General features: G+C 41.6%; 1 protein-coding gene across 2 annotated transcripts in view; it reads right to left on the bottom strand.

Annotated features, from left to right (window-relative positions):
• Nucleotides 1–18,609, bottom strand: part of grin2db (glutamate receptor, ionotropic, N-methyl D-aspartate 2D, b) — a 72,481-nt gene that overhangs the window by 13,331 nt on the left and 40,541 nt on the right. For both annotated transcript variants that reach the window (XM_086037037.1, XM_086037038.1), the window contains exons 7-14: nucleotides 14,534–14,739; nucleotides 12,691–12,859; nucleotides 10,192–10,345; nucleotides 9,750–9,875; nucleotides 7,278–7,507; nucleotides 6,745–6,905; nucleotides 3,364–3,433; nucleotides 3,112–3,229 (exon numbers count right to left, since the gene is read on the bottom strand). In XM_086037037.1, coding sequence (XP_085893163.1) covers nucleotides 3,112–3,229; nucleotides 3,364–3,433; nucleotides 6,745–6,905; nucleotides 7,278–7,507; nucleotides 9,750–9,875; nucleotides 10,192–10,345; nucleotides 12,691–12,859; nucleotides 14,534–14,739 — 1,234 coding nt within the window. The remainder of the gene's footprint in view (nucleotides 1–3,111; nucleotides 3,230–3,363; nucleotides 3,434–6,744; nucleotides 6,906–7,277; nucleotides 7,508–9,749; nucleotides 9,876–10,191; nucleotides 10,346–12,690; nucleotides 12,860–14,533; nucleotides 14,740–18,609) is intronic.

The following is an 18,609-nucleotide window of genomic DNA, read 5'->3' as shown; positions in this document are numbered from 1 at the left end:
AATAAAACCTTCGTCTAATTCAACAGCCACCCGGAGAGTTGACGCGTCCACTGCAGATAAGCACAGGTGCATGCTGAAACATTGCAAGAAAATTACACACTAAATGAAGCCTTGATTCAGTTTCAACTTTTTTTGTGGAGTCAAGAGCAACATAGACTTGATTAAGACCTACATACATGAGCTGCATTCTCAAAAAAAGAAATTCTGTTTTTTTTTCATATTCAATGGAAATCTAATCAAATAACCATTTCTTGTTCACACATATAGGAGATATAAAAAGTCTGCACACCCTTGTTCAAATGCCAGGTTTTGGTGATGAAGGAAAAAAAATAGTGACGCAAAGATAAATCATTTCAAAACCATTTTCACCTTAATGTGACCTACAACCGGTAAGTCGTACTATACTGTTGAGATTATAGCCTGTTGCAACATGAGAATGGTTCCCGACACACATCACCATTTTTGAAAACAGTGTGAGTGTATATACTGTGTGTGTATATATATATATGTTTATATATATATACATATATATAAAATATATTATAAAAAAAATATATATGTATATAAAATATATTATAAAAATATATATTTATATATATATATAAAATATATTATAAAAATATATTATACATATATGATTTATTGATATATATTATTAAAAAAAAAAATATATATATATATATATAAAATATATTATAAAAATATATTATAAAAATATATTATAAATATATACATTTATAAATATATATATCCACACACATAGTGACTTCTTGTGTAAACGATTTCACTGGCTGTCAGGTGCTGTTTTGCCAATCAGACGACTGGAAAAAAAAACAAGATCAAATGAGACACTGACGCACAATTGCAATGTTGTGTCAGGATGACAAGGCAAAACAAAAAAAATGCCATCTTTGACAAGCAAATGGCAAAAAATGGGCTGTTAAAAGGTTTTAGCAAGTCTTAGCCTTAGCTGAATTTTTGCAAAAGTTTCCTTTTCAGTTTCTCAAAGCATGTGGACAAAAAAGGCAGAGAGAGAGAGAGAGCGAGGTAGAGAAATCGAATAAAATAATAAAATATGCATTTTGAGATAACCAGCGTCTGCATGTCAAGGCAGTCTGCGCTCCGTTTTTCTCCTCTTCTAGTCCAGCTATTCAGCGGCAGACGCCAGCCTTAGTTAATAGATCTTGGCACCAAATTGGCACTATCAGTGTGTAAGCAGCTAAAGTGTCTGCATGCCAGAAACAACTAAAGGGCTTTGTCCGCTCTGCCATAAGCAAAGCTGATTTTGAGCCCTTGGAAAAGCCAAGCATGCGGCATCCAATTGTGACAATAAATGCGTGTGGCGGACAATGTAAAATGACAATCAAGCATTCGTGTGCTGATTGCAAAACTGATTTTCTCTATCGCGCACACGAGATGCCTCCCATAATCCCAAATACAGTTGCGTGGCAGACAAAGAGGATTCTAATAATGTTTCCACTGCTAACACGTTTTCATGAATTATTCCCCCCCCACACACACACTTTAACTTGAATGTCACCTTTATTTACGGTTTAAGCATTGGGCTAAATCTTTCTGTCTGTGTCCGTGTCGTATTGAGCAAAAGAACGCTGACTGGAGGAGTCGGGTCAATATCACTGCAAAGTGCATTTGGTGTCCTTGACAAAATCACTCATCATGAACATGTCGCACAATAATGAAATTCTGAGGACTTATGACAAGTAGCCAAACATTTGCAAATACACCGGTACAATAAGAGTCTTAAAACGTGTTTCCTTCACTTTTCAGCCATTTGCCCCCCTCCTGGTTGTAAATTATTTTGGCACATTCCACATACTACTCTGCTACCTACAATGTGTGTACGTAGTGGTAAATGATTTAAATAATGACAATAACAATAATAAACTTTCATTTTCTTTATTGTCCATAAATTATTTGATAAATCTATTTTCCTCATCCTATCAAGCATTTTGCATTCATCGCTGAAATTGCTGTTACACGCTATCATAATGGGGTAACTGGCCCTTTAATCTGCATACAAATATACCCTCATGGCTGACTATTTCATTCTGCAAGAAAGCAGTCCACTATCCATTTTCTACAAAACATGCTTACGCAAAAGGTACGTAACCTAAATATCCTCTTGTTATTGTCTAAAAACATCCAGACTTGCAATCTGAGGCGACGTAATGCCAAATGGCTCGCAATAGGAATAGATGCGAGTTTTACAACACTTTGACAGCTCCGCGTTCAAGAAAAATCAAGCAATTTATTCTCAAGCTATAAACAACAGTATCGATTTGTGAAAAATATGAAATTTGACCATATTTTTACATAAGAGGTTTCTTCCCACAACATGTTGCCCTCAGTCCCGAGCACTGCTACTTAATCAAGAGCGCCTCTGCTGGTTGCAGCCGAGTACTGCACTCCACTTGTCAGCGAAGAAGCAACAACCCATTGCGCACAATCAACTCACTGAGTATTTGATTATTACCTTTAGTCACCCACGTCCCATGTCTTGGACTTTCTTTCATCATTTTTTTTTTTTTCCTGAGACTCCCTGTCTATGTGAGTGTCAGCTAATCTGTAACAAGTGTAAAATCACCACTCAAGTCGCGATGATCCTTTTTCGACACGGACCCACAAAGATCAATTATTTTTTCCGTACCCTCCCTTTGGGGGGGGGAGCGCATTGAGATTCAGGGTACAAAAACACGAGGGGAGGCGCTTGTTCCCGTGTGGCGAAAGAACTGCGTTACTCAAGCAATCTTTTAAATGGACACGCATATTCCTCTTGGTGCCATTCCCTGTTTTATTTCCCACTCAAAGCCAGACAGTAAAGAGACCTTTTAGGCGTCTCTCTTCCCACCACAACCACCATCACCTCTCCTACACACCATTATTCCCCTCCTCATGATCAAAACACCTTACAACCATCTCTTTCCCCTAACGCCGAACATCCACAGCCGCTCCATCATCTACCCCCCGCGTCCTCCATCCACCCCCTAGCGCTGTGCTCTCTCTCCCACCCGCTGCCCGGCCAATCGTATTGCCCACCGCCTTCACCTTGCCCCTCGATCGACTTAATTATTTGCTCCTCGCCAGTCTTACCATCTCCCACCAGTTGCAGAAGGGCCAGATCAAGAGGACGTTTCCAGCGTGAGTTTTTGTGCAGGGCGATACCGTAGCCTGTGGTGGCAAAAACCTTCCCCGAGCCTATGGTCATCACCTTGGAGGGGGTGGGGGGGGGGGACGAAAAGGACAATGGGCACATTAAACAAAGCTGAGTGTATATATGTCAACGTCTCTCTATTTATGTCCGCTGTGCGTAAGCACTGCGTGTGCTTGGGAGTCGCTTCGTACCTTACAACCTTCGTCCTTCCTGGCCATATAGTTCAATACTGCAGCATCATAAATAAAAGCATCCAGTTTCCTGTAAGGGGATCAAGGAAAAATGCATTCATCATTTAATGGGAGTGGAGGATCGAGGGGGTTGGCAGAGGCAAGGGAGGATGCAGGGATGAAACGGTTACTAAATACGGTAAAAAAATAAAAATAAAAAAAAATACAAAAAATCGGGACTTATTTCATACATTTTGGCACCAAATTGGCACTAATTAACTAATTGCTACTGGAAAGGGAGTTTGCACTGCGGAAAAATACGCCAGACAGAGCTCGACATTCAAAAGTTCAGTCTTAGCAAAAGGAGAACGGGTGGGAAAACAAGGGGAATGAAATGTCGCAGAGATGAGGGGAATGTACATGTGGGAGGCAGGGGGGAGGAGGAGGAGGATTTATACGTTGTGAAGAGTGCGGTGACAAGGGGGAAAATAGAGAGAGAGAGAGAGAGAGAGAGAGAGAGAGGAGGAAAAAGATTTACACACTTCAGGAGGAAATGACATGGGCTAGAGTGGTGAGGATTATAAAGTTTAAATACAGACATAGTGAGAAAACACACTTGGAGGGAAAAGAAAAGACCAAAATAGAGCGGAAGAAGTGTGGATGCAAGATGACTGATTGGATAAAACGTGAGATTAGGTTGGGGGGGAAATCTGGAAGCAACAGACACAACGGCAGGATACTAGCTAGCAATAGTTTCGATTATTTAAAACGCGACAACGGAGTTATATCTGCGGTGACGCGGCTTGAAGGCGGCAAGAACAATGACGGGCTTGCGATAAAATAAACGGAGATTACGAGAAACACATATGACCGGTGATGGAGATTTTTATCGGAAAAAGGAAAAAGGAGGTGGTGTGCTGGTTATACAGGGCTCTATGTTTGTGAGCGGCGTAAATTCTGCGCGGTGCCGGGCATCTCTCTGCACGGTTAGACCCGATGTTGGTCATTTTTAGGGCTGTGCATGAATCTGTGGTGAGTCGAATTGAGTTGGGAATTGGTTGTTGAAAACAAACGCAGAATTTTCGCATTTCAGTTAGAACGCGCCATGGCATATTGTCGCCGGAGAGGAATGTTTGGATGTCACGTTTCCCTATGCGGGGAGTGCACATGCGTGAACGCTACACACCGTATTTTCCGGACTATAAGTGGCTCCGGAGTACAAGTCGCACCAGCCATGCAATGCATGATAAAGAAGGAAAAAAAACATATAACTCGCACTGGAGTATAAGTCGCATTTTTCGGCGTCGCCAGTCGTGACATTTGGTCGCTCTGATTGGCTGTTAGCTACCAAATCAGTGCGCGGAGCACCGACGGGAAGTGACAAAGGCGGAAAAACAGTGAGCACGCCTCCTCTGCCTTAATCGTCTTACAAGTACAAGAGCGAGGGTTGACAATGTAAGTATTTCACAATACCGTGTCAAGAACGTGATGGTTTACTTGGCGTGGGAGTTCATTGTGAGCGAAGAATATAGCTGAATGCATTGTTTTACGTTGTTATAATCCGCCCCCGGCCAAGAGCTTTCCGGTTGGAGTTTTCTAACCATGAGAAATGGTGACTACCGCCGCCGATGGCATGGAAGGGTATTACATCTCGCTGTCTGTCGTTGCGGTGTATTCCTCCAGCGTGACGTGCCGACAGCCGGCCGGACGCCACAGTGGGCGGGGTAAGCGTCTGTCACTGTTGGCCAGCGTCTTTTTGGTCTATTACCGCTGGAAAAAAATTCTGGATACCCTCCGACAACTCACGACACATGTCTATCCTGATGCATTTCATTGGTTAAGAGACCGAGAATGAAATAATAAATAGAAAATGACGTTTACGCTCTCCCGGCTTTAAGGGTAGAAAGACGCAACAGCGCTCCCGGCTCTAGTGGTAGAAACGCGGTTATGCGCTCCCGTCCTTAATGGGTTAATTATTCATTCATCTACAGGGGCACTTAGAGAGCGGGCAATTTCGTTTTCTTTCTCTTTGCATTCCTTTGTAAATCTTTGCAACAGATTTAAGTGTCTGCTTTGGTTTTATTTCCGTTTGAACTTGTTTGTGTGTTTTTATATGGTGGAATAATAGAGAGATGAGCATCCCCATGGTGTCTTTGCCGCTCATTTCTGTGTGCTTGGATTCTTTACTGGCCCATAATACTGTACACTAAAATCTGCTGACATAAATCTACTGCTAATCAAAGAAACTCAATTTGGCAGCAATAACAACAAGGATTCTTGTTTGTGTTTTTGGCAGGTTTTGATGTCAAGAAACCACCATCACGGAATTACAGTTGGACCAACTCTAATCTAATTAAAGTCCTTTTTTTTTTTTTTCATGCTGTGGTATTACTGATGTATAAATCCGTCCGGTCAACACAAACAGGTTTTGGACGTATGAAAACTATTAGGTTTAAATAGAGGCAATTTTGTGTATGCAATAAAAGCGGATTCATTCAAAGGAGGAAGTGAGTCCATCGTTTAAAGTTGGTCGCCACAGCAACTGGAATACATTCCCATCTTAATATGCGCGAGGAACACAATTACTAGCCATAACTGTTTAAAGGCGTCCCAAAAGAAACAAATAAAAAGCGATAAACAATCTTTGTGGAGGAAAAATGTGATTATAAGGCTAAAGATTTTATGGAGGATGTCTGTTAATAATGCGGCTGCAGCTACTAATGCGGAAATAAGATTCTTGTCAAGAATAAACCCGCCTTGCAAGTGAAACGTAGATGTTAGTTTGGGTCCAAAACAACAGCTCAAGTTATAATAGCTCTCGTTTGCCTTGAAATCATTCTTGGATTCTTTTTGTAGTCCACATGGATGGAGAGGGCGAATATTGACGACCGATCCAAAGCGGTGGAGCTGACGCGATGAAGGCGTATGCAGCTAACACGGGCAACCCAGTTCGGGGACTGTCCACTTGTTTGCAGTATTAAAATGATATTTCTACTTCAAAATGTCTTTCGATAATTCACATTGCCTATTTAGAAAATACCTATTACCAGGCTATAAAAGTCAATCCAAAGATAGACGCAAAACTGTGGGTTCCATTTTCTTGTCGGAATTATTCATGTTACTGCCATTTCTTTCCCTGTCAATCACATTCCTTTGCTCTGTCAGTTATCTCCTCTGAGATGTTTGACACAAAGATAAACTGACAATTTGTAACACGATTCGGTTATTTTGGGGTAAATGTGTGTTTTTTTTTTTTTTTTAACTGTATTACTCTTGTTGTAGTTTTTTATAACACAGTTTATAAACATACAGCTTACAGATAAAAGAATTAGGAAGGATGTTTGAATGAAAAAGGTGACAGGAAAACACCGAATGAACAGGAGCAAGTTAGGGCAAACGAACCCAGTCTTGAGATTGAGAATGGCGTCCTCCACTCCTCTCTGGTTGTATTTGCCCATGTACTGGTGCATGTCTGGGTAGTTGGAGCGGATGTTTTTTTCTGTGCTCCCGTTGGGCACCGTGCCAAACTTCAACGGTGGGTACTGCTCCTCGGGATGCTGAAACTAAAGGTGACGGAAGGGGCATGAGACACCTCAGGCTGTGCACCAATCTGTTTGACCTATTTCTGTCCCCTTTACAGAAGAAGTTGTTACACTTTGAGCACAGTTAAATCTTGGGGGGGGGGGGGGGGGGGGGGTAAAGGTCAAGCTGTGGACTTTTGAGTATTTAGAACTGCCTTTTAAGCATTCAAGAACTGTGGTAATAGCGTTATGTTAAATGAGATTTTATCCTTTTTTTTTTTTTTTTCGTCAAGCCCTCCACTGTAATCAATTTTAATGTCTAAATTCGTGGGATTTGACTCACTCACGACTTCAATTTGCCTTTTTTTTTTTGCCCCACAGTACAGCTCATTCGCATTCAAGCAAAAGAAGTACCTTCTTGTCCGAGAGCCCTGACACCGTGTCAATGTACTCCTCCTGGATCATGAAGGCCGCCAGGTTAGCGGTGTACGAAGCCAGGAAAATGACGGCGAAGAAGGCCCAGATCAGCACCATGATCTTGCTCGTTGTTCCTCTGGGGTTCTCCACCGGCACCGAGTTATTGAAGACAATGGCCCACAAAAGCCACACGGACTTTCCTATGGTGAAAGTAGACCCTCCGGCCTCTGTCCGGAGAGATGGGGAGAGGGCATGAAAATAAGCACGCGGCCGCGCAGAAGCGTTCCAACGAAACCTCAGTGAATGATGTGTGAAACGGCTTCGCTGTATGTCCAAATATCGAGCGAGCGTATCGACGGCAACGCTCGTGCCGCGGCGCTCTGCCGCGATATGACAGTAAGTAAAGGAGGGAGACGCTTGACTCAGTTCCATCCATGCAAAGCGAAGCAATCATGCAGTGGAAGACTGGCCGATGCATCAGAGGCATTAAATATCACAGGAGTACAAACTACGCCGCTGAATAATAGATGGCCTCTTCAATGTTAGACATACTCGGATGCAGTTCAACAGCTCCCTCTTCACCGACAGTCAAAAGGCGCCCGCTTGTGCTTGATTTGAACAATCAGATGATTTATGTTTCGTACTCCAACTCAATGAGGGGGCAGCATATTACGTTAAAAGTCAACTGCGCTTTCCAACAATCACCCAGAGACTGTACTGATGCTCCAAAATGACACCGCTCATATTTCCCGTACGCCGGGATGCCGACCACCCTCTGCGCGGTAGCATCAAGGAAGCACGACGCTGCCTCTTAACCATAACTCTCGGCGACAGCTCACTCAGAAACTGAGGGAGGGGGTGGGGGGGTGGGGGGGGAATCAACAACAATGGCACATGGACCCGCTGAGGGAAATACATTTTTAAATAAGCGGGTGCCTTTTTCTGTATCCTTTTTAAAAGTTGTCCTCTCAATGCCACCACAGCTACTGTGGTGTGAAAAAGGTGTAAACGGATTGTCTTGCACATTCAGCTACAGTCGTATTTACTGATTTTCATTGGATTGCTTTATGTCGAAATTAAAGCATTAACTATGGAGATTCATTTAAATTTCAGAACGCACCAAAAAAAAAAAAATTAACTCAGTTAACTCAGTTTTATTTACTTCCTGTAGCAGCTGACTTCTGCTCACTGTGCAGCCAAACTTAGAGGAGAGTCACTGTCGGACTTTTAGGTAGTTTTACTTTAAAAAGTTGTGTGACGGCTTATTGGAGAAATCCAAAATAATTTGCACACTTTGCACAGCCAAATTCAAACACCATATTAGTTGTACGTCTTTGGTGTATCGTTCAACTGTTGTTACAGGAAAAGAATCGTATTCAAGGATCAAAGAAAGCTACTAGAACAATCTTTGAATCGAAATATATATTTTTCCCCACATTAATTTAAATATTTTACTCAAGTAAATAGCGGTTCCAAGCTCCGTAAAAAATTGTAGTTGAAAAATGCGATTAATCGCGATCAATTGTGGAAAATTTTGCAATTAATTAGTTAAAACATTTTAATCACTTGACGGCACTATTTTATATTTTCATAAAAAGAGTGTGCGTCTTTTCAGGTTTGGATTGGATCAAACAAACTGCACTGCCATTGCTGAGCGCTTTTGCTTATTTGCTCAGCGCTATCGCCCGACTCGGTTCTCGGTGCTAGCGAACTCTGGTATTGCTTGCAGACCAGCAGACAACAGTAAAAGATATATCAAAACCACGGCCTCTTTTGCACCCTCTCTTCATCAATTGTGGTGCATATTTCTAAATTCATTTTTGAAGCTCTTTTTTGACATGCAACCCAGCAGACAGCAGTATTCATTTGGAAGTTTTCAGCTTCCTCACGTAACGTCTTCCAATCTGGTAGCTATCCATATCATTTTTACTGGGCAGCTTCTGGTGCAACGATAAAAATGCCAGTGTGACGCTAAATCAACCTGGACCAAACGTGTCAACACTACCTAAACAGGAAGACAGAGAGAGATTTGGCAAGAGACCATTTTAGACCCCAAAAAAAATAAAATAAAGATTAATCTCAAGATTGCAATACTATTTATATATCCAACAATGACTGCTAGCGATGTATTACATAGTGGGCGTTTTCAGCTGCAGGATTGACTCACTTGGTCATTGACATGGTCATTACTTCATTTTGTCGGTTAGCTTGCGCAGTGTGCAGTGCTGTTCAACAGTTGAGAATTGGGGCATAATCTCTTCCGAGAACAGAGATTTTATTGTTGGAAAACAAATTTTCTTCAGGACTTTTTTTTTTTTTTTTTTGAATGGCCTTTCTCTAGAATTAACCCCATCCAAGTTGAGTGCTCACTATTTGTCCATTTTATCTGTGTAGCGACAGTGACGGACTGCATTCACACTCATCTACCAGGCGGGGGGAAAAAACAGAACGAGAGGACTCATCACTCACTCTTGCCAGTTTGTAGACTGCGGTTGTAGCCCACAGGACTGAAGAACTCGAAGATGAAGACAGTCACAGCCACCACGGTCAGGCACATGACGAACATCATCACCCACACTGCTGGGCTGTAGGGCTCTTTGGGGGACAACGGAAGACTCCAGTAAACACACTTGTATTATACGATACAATCATCCTTGTGATATTAGCAGTTTATGTTGTGAAACATTGGAGAGGGAGAAAAAAAAAAAAATTCTCCAGAAGGCCATAGACACTTCTACAAATCTTCCGAAACACTCCCATTGGAACTCTGAATTCGCCGACAGAGTGAAACTTTGAGTTAGCAATACATAAGCTGTAAAGAAGTTGCATTCTTTTGATTTTACATTTATTACCAACTCAACACTATATACACATTTGTTTCTACACATCCCATATAAAATAGGCCTCTTACCTAGGAAAGCAGATGGTGATACAGTTCCGTTGCTACGGGAGACCATGACACTGATTCCCGTTTCCACAAAAGGGACGGAGAAATCCACAACCTCAGACCTCTCCTCGTTGATAGTCAGAGAGCCAATGGCCATGTCTGCCCGCTTGTATACCACCTACAAGGAATGGGAACCAACGACATGAGAGAAACTAATTATCTTCGCCCGTGTAATTGTAATTCTACACTGACCATTTGTAGACCTGTAAAATGTGCATTTATTCACAGCACAATATGGTACAAATGTAGAACACGCGTCTCCTCTGCATGCCTTTAGCATACAAAATGAGCCCGAGCCCGTCTCCTCCCTGCCACCATTAAAAAAAGAAAAGGAGGAAAAAAAACAAAAAAAAACAACAACCCTGAAAAGTCATCTGATTGTACAAGTGAAATGTTAATCTGCATTAGACATGGCACATCCACACAGCAAATCAGCAGAAAAATGAAGTGAAGCGAAACGCAGAGCGCCCTCCCCTCAACTTTGCCAAGTCTGGATTACCTGATCAAAGAATGGCAGGCTTTGGAACATCTGATCAAAAGGCACACGGCAGTTTGAGACAACATTTGCTCGGCCCTTTGTGTGTGAAAATAGATTTTACAGACAGCTACGGCCGGGGTTCGAGTCAGAAATAATAATGGGGCAGTGGGAGCGTTCTTAAATCTCTGACAACAAGAGGTTGCAAGGGCAAATATAAAGAAAAAAGCTTGGCGTTTCAATGGAACATATAGAACTTAATAAAAGGGTGAGTTTGCAGTTTTAAACCCACTAGCAAGTTTTGAGTGTAGCCTCATTTCGCTAATCATCGCCCCCGCTCACCTTGAGTTACCAACGTTGTGCCCCTCACTGACCTAAACCAGAACGACTCTCAAGCATGGCCATTCATAATGACGTGCCATTATGGATGTGCATACAGTAGTTGTGATAAATAGTCGCAGAAAACGCAGTCCACTTTAACAACATAGCGGCACTAGCAATACTAAGCTAGCTTTAGCACTGCAAACAAGCCAACATTATTAGCCAAGGCACAGGTATCATGACTTATTCTGTTATTCATAATAGCAGGTTATTATCGCACTATATTTGATCAGTTTCAAGTTTCTTTTTTGAATGTACAGTCAATTTAAAATAAAAAAGAGAAAAGTTACAAATAGTACCGTGCTTCTGAATTCTCAGCTGCCTGAGGTCCTGTGCCCCCCCCTTTTTTTTTTGCTATTCAACTCAACTCAACTTTATTTATAAAGTACTTTAAAAACAACCACAGCGTACATAAAGTAAAATTCTGACATATAAAAGTAAATTGTTAACACAATAAAACACTAAAACAATGCGGTCTCATACTGAGTCAAAAGTCAAAGAATAAAAATTTGTTTGAAAGGCGAAGTCAACGCAAACATTTATTTTTTTCAAGAATATGTTCTATGCAAACCCACTAGTTGAAAAAGGGCATTCTGATAAATATTGCGTTTGTGGAATAAGTGTTAATCCACTCGTTTTTAGTCATCTCTGGTAGAGGCCATTTTGTCTTCTGTCAACTGAAAATGACATCACAACTGCTCACAACGACCAATCACGGTTCAGATTCAGAAAACAGGTCAGCTAAAAACGAGTGCATTTTGCTTGAACTAGTGGGCCTGCTGGGAACATATTCTTGAAAAAAACATGTTTGGGTTGACTTCCGCTTTAGGACGAGTTTTAAATACGGAGAGAGGGGGGACTTGTTTAATGGAAGCTCATTCCAAAGGGAGGGATCGGCAACGGAAAAACGTCAAATCCCTCGGAAGCTCTGCTAAGGTCCGCTGACCTGACTCACCAGGCAGGTACGCAGAGGGAGAGGAGCTCAGAAAGCTAAGTGTGGCAAGACCATTTAAGGACCAAAAAAAAAAATTATAAAATGAACTCTAAAATGTACAGAGACCAGTGAGGGGAATTGGAGAAATGTGCTCCCTCCTACGAGCTCCAGTTAGGTTAGTTTTACTACCGCAACTAGTCTACTCCAATCCATCCAAATAATCCATCCATTTTCTGTACCGCGTATCCAGCACATACAGAGACGGACAACCATTCAACGAACAATCACATCACTGAGTGGAAACTGAATCCCCGCCTGCATCGAAGTCAGGCTAATGTACCACAACATGAAGCCAGTAATGCAACGATAATATCAAGGACAAATCAAACTAGCCAGAAGGTCTCCGACAACGTTGACGCGGCTGTTTCATTCGATAAACGCGCTGGGATGCGTTTGCAGGAGCGTGTGTTTACAATCATGCTTGTCCATTTAATTAGTGTAACTGTCTGCTTTTCCCATTCGCTCTCCGTTTCTGTCAGTGTATTCTTGTGTTTAATGGTCACCCAGGGGGCTGACGAATGTTGCCATACGGCTTATTGACAGAAAATCCAGCGCAAGTAAACAAGCCAGCAGGCACAAATACGCAAACAGCACCGCAGTGGCGCGCACTCGCCTCTCCAATCATGCCGTTCCAAATGCCGTCGATTTTCTTGCCGTGCTTGCCGTTGGTCACCAGGTAAAGTTCGTAGGTGAAGCCGACTATCTTGGCTAATCTCTTGAGGATGTCGATGCAGAAGCCCTTGCAGCATTGCTTGATGGGAGCCACTCCCTCGTGGTTGGCACTGGAAACGAGTCACACAGATGGAAAAGGAAAGATTTTGAGGGAGGAAAGGAAAACGGGTCACATAAAAGTGAGCCCGCGCTGACAGGTTTGATCGAGCGGGTTGGGATAGGTGCTGTCGTGCCTTCGGCACCTGATGAACTATAGAGCGTCATCGCGGCCATGCGCAATTCACAAAAGCTCAGAGTCATTCCTCTCATGCCCCCTGGAGAAAAGGCTGATATTGATTACGGGCAAGTGGTAAAGAGAGCACGATTTGGGGAGGTGACTGATGTTGGAGGGCATCTTGATGGTTCAGGAACCTCCCTTCATAACAGAGAAGCCAGTACGACACCCCCCCCCACCCCCCCGCGGCTTACAAACACAATCCCTTCCAGGAGGTTAATTGAAATACGGTTTGTTAAAAATTCAAATGAAAGTCCCTCACAGGGAAATCAACAAAAAGCTTTGACTATCACAGAACCTTTCAATACAAAGACATTGTTTAAAGGAGGGAGTCAACCCAAACATATTTTTTTCAAGAATATGTTCTATGCAAGCCCACTAGTTGAAACTAGGCATTCTGGTAAATAACGCGTTTGGGGAATGAGTGTTAATCCACCCGTTTTTAGCCATCTCCGGGGTCGGCCATTTTGTCACTTCTGTTGACTGAAAATGACATCACAACTGCTCAGGGCTCAGGTAACGACCAATCACGGCTGACCTGTTTTCTGAAGCTGAGCCTTGATTGGTCGTTACCTGAGCCCTGAGCAGTCGTGATGTTATTTTCAGTTGACAGAAGTGACAAAATGGCCGCCCCGTGACATGGTTATAAAAATGGTCGGATTTTGCTGCTTAACTCATATTCCACAAACGCAATATTTATCAGAATGCCGTGGTTCAACATATTCTTGAAAAAAATATGTTTGGATTTATTTCCCCTTTAAAGAGTTTTGTTTCCTGACAAAAGTTCGTTTGTTTTCAAGTGTTTTTTGTTCAGGTCAGATTTTTGGACGGCCGCAAATTTAACATTTTCACGTGAATGGGGTTTCTGCGCTACAGACAATCACATTAACGTGAACATTTTTAAAAATTACAAAATTGGACAAAATTTTCACCGGACGGTGACGATATATTCTTTTGTGTCCAATTAGTCCAATTGGGCATCAGCAAAGTCGCGTTCCAAAATGCAAACTAGCCAATCATAGCGTAGCTTATAATAGGCTCCACCCAGAAAGCGTATCCTTTCACATTTTGCATTTATTTTTATTCTTTTAAAATGTAATAATTGTTGAACAATTTGCAAGGAAGTAAAACCCAATATTCAGTGAGGTTGAAGGTATTTTATTTATTTATAATTTTTTTTTTTTTACTGCAATGGAAAAACTACGACCCTCTATCAGGTATTCAGGCTCCACATACAATATGCAGCACTACAATGAATTACTTTTTACTGCCACAAATCGAGAAAACAGGCAATAAAAAAAAAAAGAAGAGATTGCAGACAATTTTGCCCCCGTGCATTTTGGCAACGCAACTACTCCACACTATGCTTTCCTGGAAATCGTAAATGCGGTGACGCAACGCTTGATCGTCGAACACAAGAAAATGGATCGCTTCTAAATTCACTGCTTTGTCGGTCGACAGCTCACATGATTGTTGCAAAGTCATTCACTCTGTAAAAGGCAAATCAAACCTGGCATTGAGGGGCCGCCTGCACGGCACCGAGTCTCGGATGCAAGTTCCAGACGCGGGGTCTGCCAGCTCCACGATGACGAATGGTCGTTCCTCCAGCGTGACAACACGCAGATGCTGGGCATCGTCCGGAGGTTTAAGGAAAGGCCCGTAGCGCGACCAGGCCGGATATCGCAGTCTCAGTACGCCATTCTCCCACCAGCCTACCTGGGAGGACAGATAAGCACAATGAAACAGAGGCACCATTGCGCATATTTGCATCATACTTTGGCTCCCTTGAAAAAAAGACACCGGATTTAGTCATATAGTTGACATGCAAATTAGAAGCCACACGAGAATGCCACTCGTATTATTGATGCCAATTAAAGAAGCTATTTGGATGGTTGTTAAGTGTAGCTATAACAGTTTTTATTGTCGCCCTGTAATATGGAATCTTAAGCAACGGAATGCGACAATGCGCAAATGAGCAATTAAGGCTCTGTCAATCAGCAATGCAAGGCAATCTCATTTGTACAGCACATTTCATACATAAGGCGGCACAATGTGCTTCACACAACCAAAAGCCGCAACGTCTAAAAGCATATACAAACAGAACGGCGGAAGGCATTCAAAGGCAAAGCAAAGAGAGCAGAAGTAGCTTATTAAAATCATTAAAAGAATATATAGAGACAACATTTAACCACATTTACAAACAGTAGATTGGAAGAGCCGCCGGAAACTTGGTGCAATTTAAAAAGCTGCATAAAAATCACCTTCTGCGTAAATACGCAGAAGAAGTTCAATAATAATTAAAAAAAAAAAAAAAAAAAAAACCTGCAGCTTGTATCAACCTGTTTTTCACTTTCTTATTCCATCATCAATATTATTTATATGACCATGATGGGAAAAAAAAGGGAAAAAAGATTTTCAAATCTATTTTGTTTAATCATTAACTACACGACCTGTTTTTGCAGTTGCATTCTGTTTCTTCATTAATCAATTAATTGTATTATTATTATTACAAACCACTGTTGGTGTTTATATATATGAACTTCAACCTACTCCTTTTGAGTTTTAATTGTAATTTTATTTTGAAACTTGTTAATTTTGTTTCAAACATGATGCTCAAATAAAAAAAAAAAAAGAAAGACATTTAAAAGCAAAGGACAAAAAAACAGCTTTGTGAATTTGCTAAAAGACCGTATAGTGAAATTGATTTTTAAAATGGTTAACGACCTTAATCAAAGGAATGTGAAAAAAAAACAACATTTTTTTTTTGCCTGGATTTAAAAGCATTTCTACTCGGGCCTGACTTCACCTCTGCTGGCAACTTACAACTTATTCCATTTGTGAGCAGCACAACACCTAAATGCCGCTTCACCATGTTTGCATGTAAGCCACTGCGTCTTCTTCCATAATTTGCTTTTAAGAAATGTTTTCCTTTACACAAAGAGCAGCACTGATTTTTTACCGAGCCGTTTGTCCGTGAAAGGTGGGACAACAATAGCAATAGAAAGTGGCTCAACAGTTGCACTCAAAGGCGGAACGCCAATCATTGCATGAGATTGGCTCATTTCATCCTCCCTACGCTGCTAAAATGAACTTGTACGGAGCAGCTACACGGCACCAAAATGACCACTGAGATTAACGACCATCCCTTTGACAGTCTCGATAAAAAATGAATGTTATTATCTCCATAAAGGTACTATTTACTGCAGGCATGGCCGCGCTTGGTAGTTTCCATTATATTGTTACAGGTATCGGTGCCATTCGCCTTACTTGCAACACACGGCCCTAAATTATAATTGTTATGCTGGACGGGAGCAATTACCTGGCAAATTCATGCGCACGCAAAGGCTACGCTTGATTGATGGCACCAGACTCGTAATCCAGATTTGTTGCACTCGTCACCCATTGATGCATCGAGCCGCATAATAATAACTTTGACGTTAGGGCTGCGAGTAAAACGTAACGCGGACGCACGCGGCGGCACAAGAAATGGCTTTCAGACCAAAAGCGTGGACACGGTCGCTGACGTACGCCGAAGCAAACAACCTTCATTTTAGACTCCTTGATAACATTTTTCGAGCAATTCAAGAATCATACCAGCGACGTATTTCAGTCACGGTAGCACAAATGGGAAAATTGGATAAAATGTGTAAGCCCCAAGCCCATGCTTCATTAAAAATGTATCTGTTGCAATTAAAATCTAACACTTCAATCATAGTCTGTGCAAAGGACCTACGGGGGACAACATGCGTAAAGCCTGTACGAGCCATTAGCAAGCACCCGCCGTGCTGTGCTCTGACTCATGCGCGGCTTTGTTCTTGGTCACAATTGCATGTTTGCATGAGCTGCGCATTATGCACACTGAAAAATATAAATGTGGATTCAGTCATTTTGTCCACCTAGGAGCTAATAGCGCAAGTTATTTTTTTCTTCTTTATGAGAAATGTTTTGGGCGATAGGAACGTGGGGGAAACTTTAACGATATTTTGGTCTCTTCTCCATTACAAATGAAATGCATGGGAGATGTTTTATTAGAGGTAGCCTGAACAAATATCCAAGAAAATGCTAAACACAGAGTCCTTCCTTGAGAATCTCACTGAGCTGAAGCATTATGAGATATACAAAGGTCTTGCAACATCAAGCAATATAAGGAATATCGTGTTGCAACAGGAGTAATTCTCTAGTTATTTTCTATTTATTATTTTTTTTTTTTTACTCAAAGTTGCAACTAAAAAAAATAATTAGCACTCCAAGTACCACCATAATGATGAACATTAAAATGCAGGAGTGTAGTACGCCTGAGGGTTATTCAAAAACAAGTCATACATATAAACCAGTGTAACAGTAGTTTCAACTGCTCCAATATAGGAAAAGAAAAAAATGTTTTACTTAAATAATGATTCAATTATTGCACGTAAAAGGTCAATGAACATTGTGCCAAAGTAAATCGTTAAAGGGAAGTCATCCCAAACATTCTTGAAAAAAATGTGTTGATTCCCACTTTAAAAACGAACAGCTCTTTAAGATTAAATGCAACTGCAGTATGCTTAAAAGGTTCAATACAACTGAACTGTGCTTAGGCAGTGATTCATTCACGTACCACCAGGTGGAGCCCGTGCACCAATAGTGGTACTCGTACCGCACTTTGAGAATCACTGACGTTTAAGCAATAACAAGAAGTGAATTGTTGCAAACATGTTATTTTACAGTATCAATACACTAAATTAGATCCATTTTTCTGCAGTATAATTTTATTCACTCAAACACCAAGTCAGGCCTAATCCTTTTCTTTTTTTTTTTTTATACTCAACATTGTAAAAATACATCAATGAAATAGATGTGGAGAGCTAGCGTCAAGTAAATTTGCTTCAATTAGTCCACACTTGACACCACAGGCTACGGAGTTCGACTTAAGCAAGTCCAGTTACACTCTAGCTCTAATTTGAGGTTCGTGCTTCCAGTGGGAATAACTGCGTGTAACGTAAAATGTTCAGTTCTGCTGGAAGAATTGAAATCTTTTTTTTTTTTTCTTTTTTTTTTCTTTTTTAAACAGCCCATTGTGTGATGTGAGCGGAATACTCTCGAATAACTTTGGCCTTAACTCCGACTGCATTTGAGTGTCGGATAGGGCTGATTGCCAGCTGTAATCAGCTCAAGAATCGCCACTTTTACAGCCAGCGTAAATGTGTTCGGTTCCGCTCGACCACTGCGCGCTGGTGTGCAAAGAAATGAGTGCGACTGAGATGGCTCAGCGGCGGGGAGAAATCTCCATCCTTGTCAATTTGCCTCGGTTTGATGGATGCACTTTTATGCCCGCGGGCGCCGCTGGCCTGCTCAAAATGCATATTCACCACCGACCTGGCTTGAGGATTCATTGATGCTTTGAGATGGCACTGTTTTTGTTTGCTCCGTTGGTTTGAAAACGAGCGCGTCTGAAATCGGCATTCTTGTTTGCCTCTGTATTGTCATATACGTTTGTGTGGAGCATTAAGATTGTGGAACGCAACACATTGCGCAACCACAGGGAGTCGTGCGGCATCACTTGAAAATTGTGCATGTTGACTTGATGATAAAAGTCACCTTTAAGTG

This window comes from Filicampus tigris, chromosome 8, assembly GCF_054856515.1.
Source record: "Filicampus tigris isolate MCC_2025a chromosome 8, RoL_Ftig_1.0, whole genome shotgun sequence".
Lineage (NCBI taxonomy): Eukaryota > Metazoa > Chordata > Actinopteri > Syngnathiformes > Syngnathidae > Filicampus > Filicampus tigris.
The sequence above is the reverse complement of the archived record's forward strand: the minus strand, read 5'-3'. Positions and strand labels throughout refer to the sequence as shown.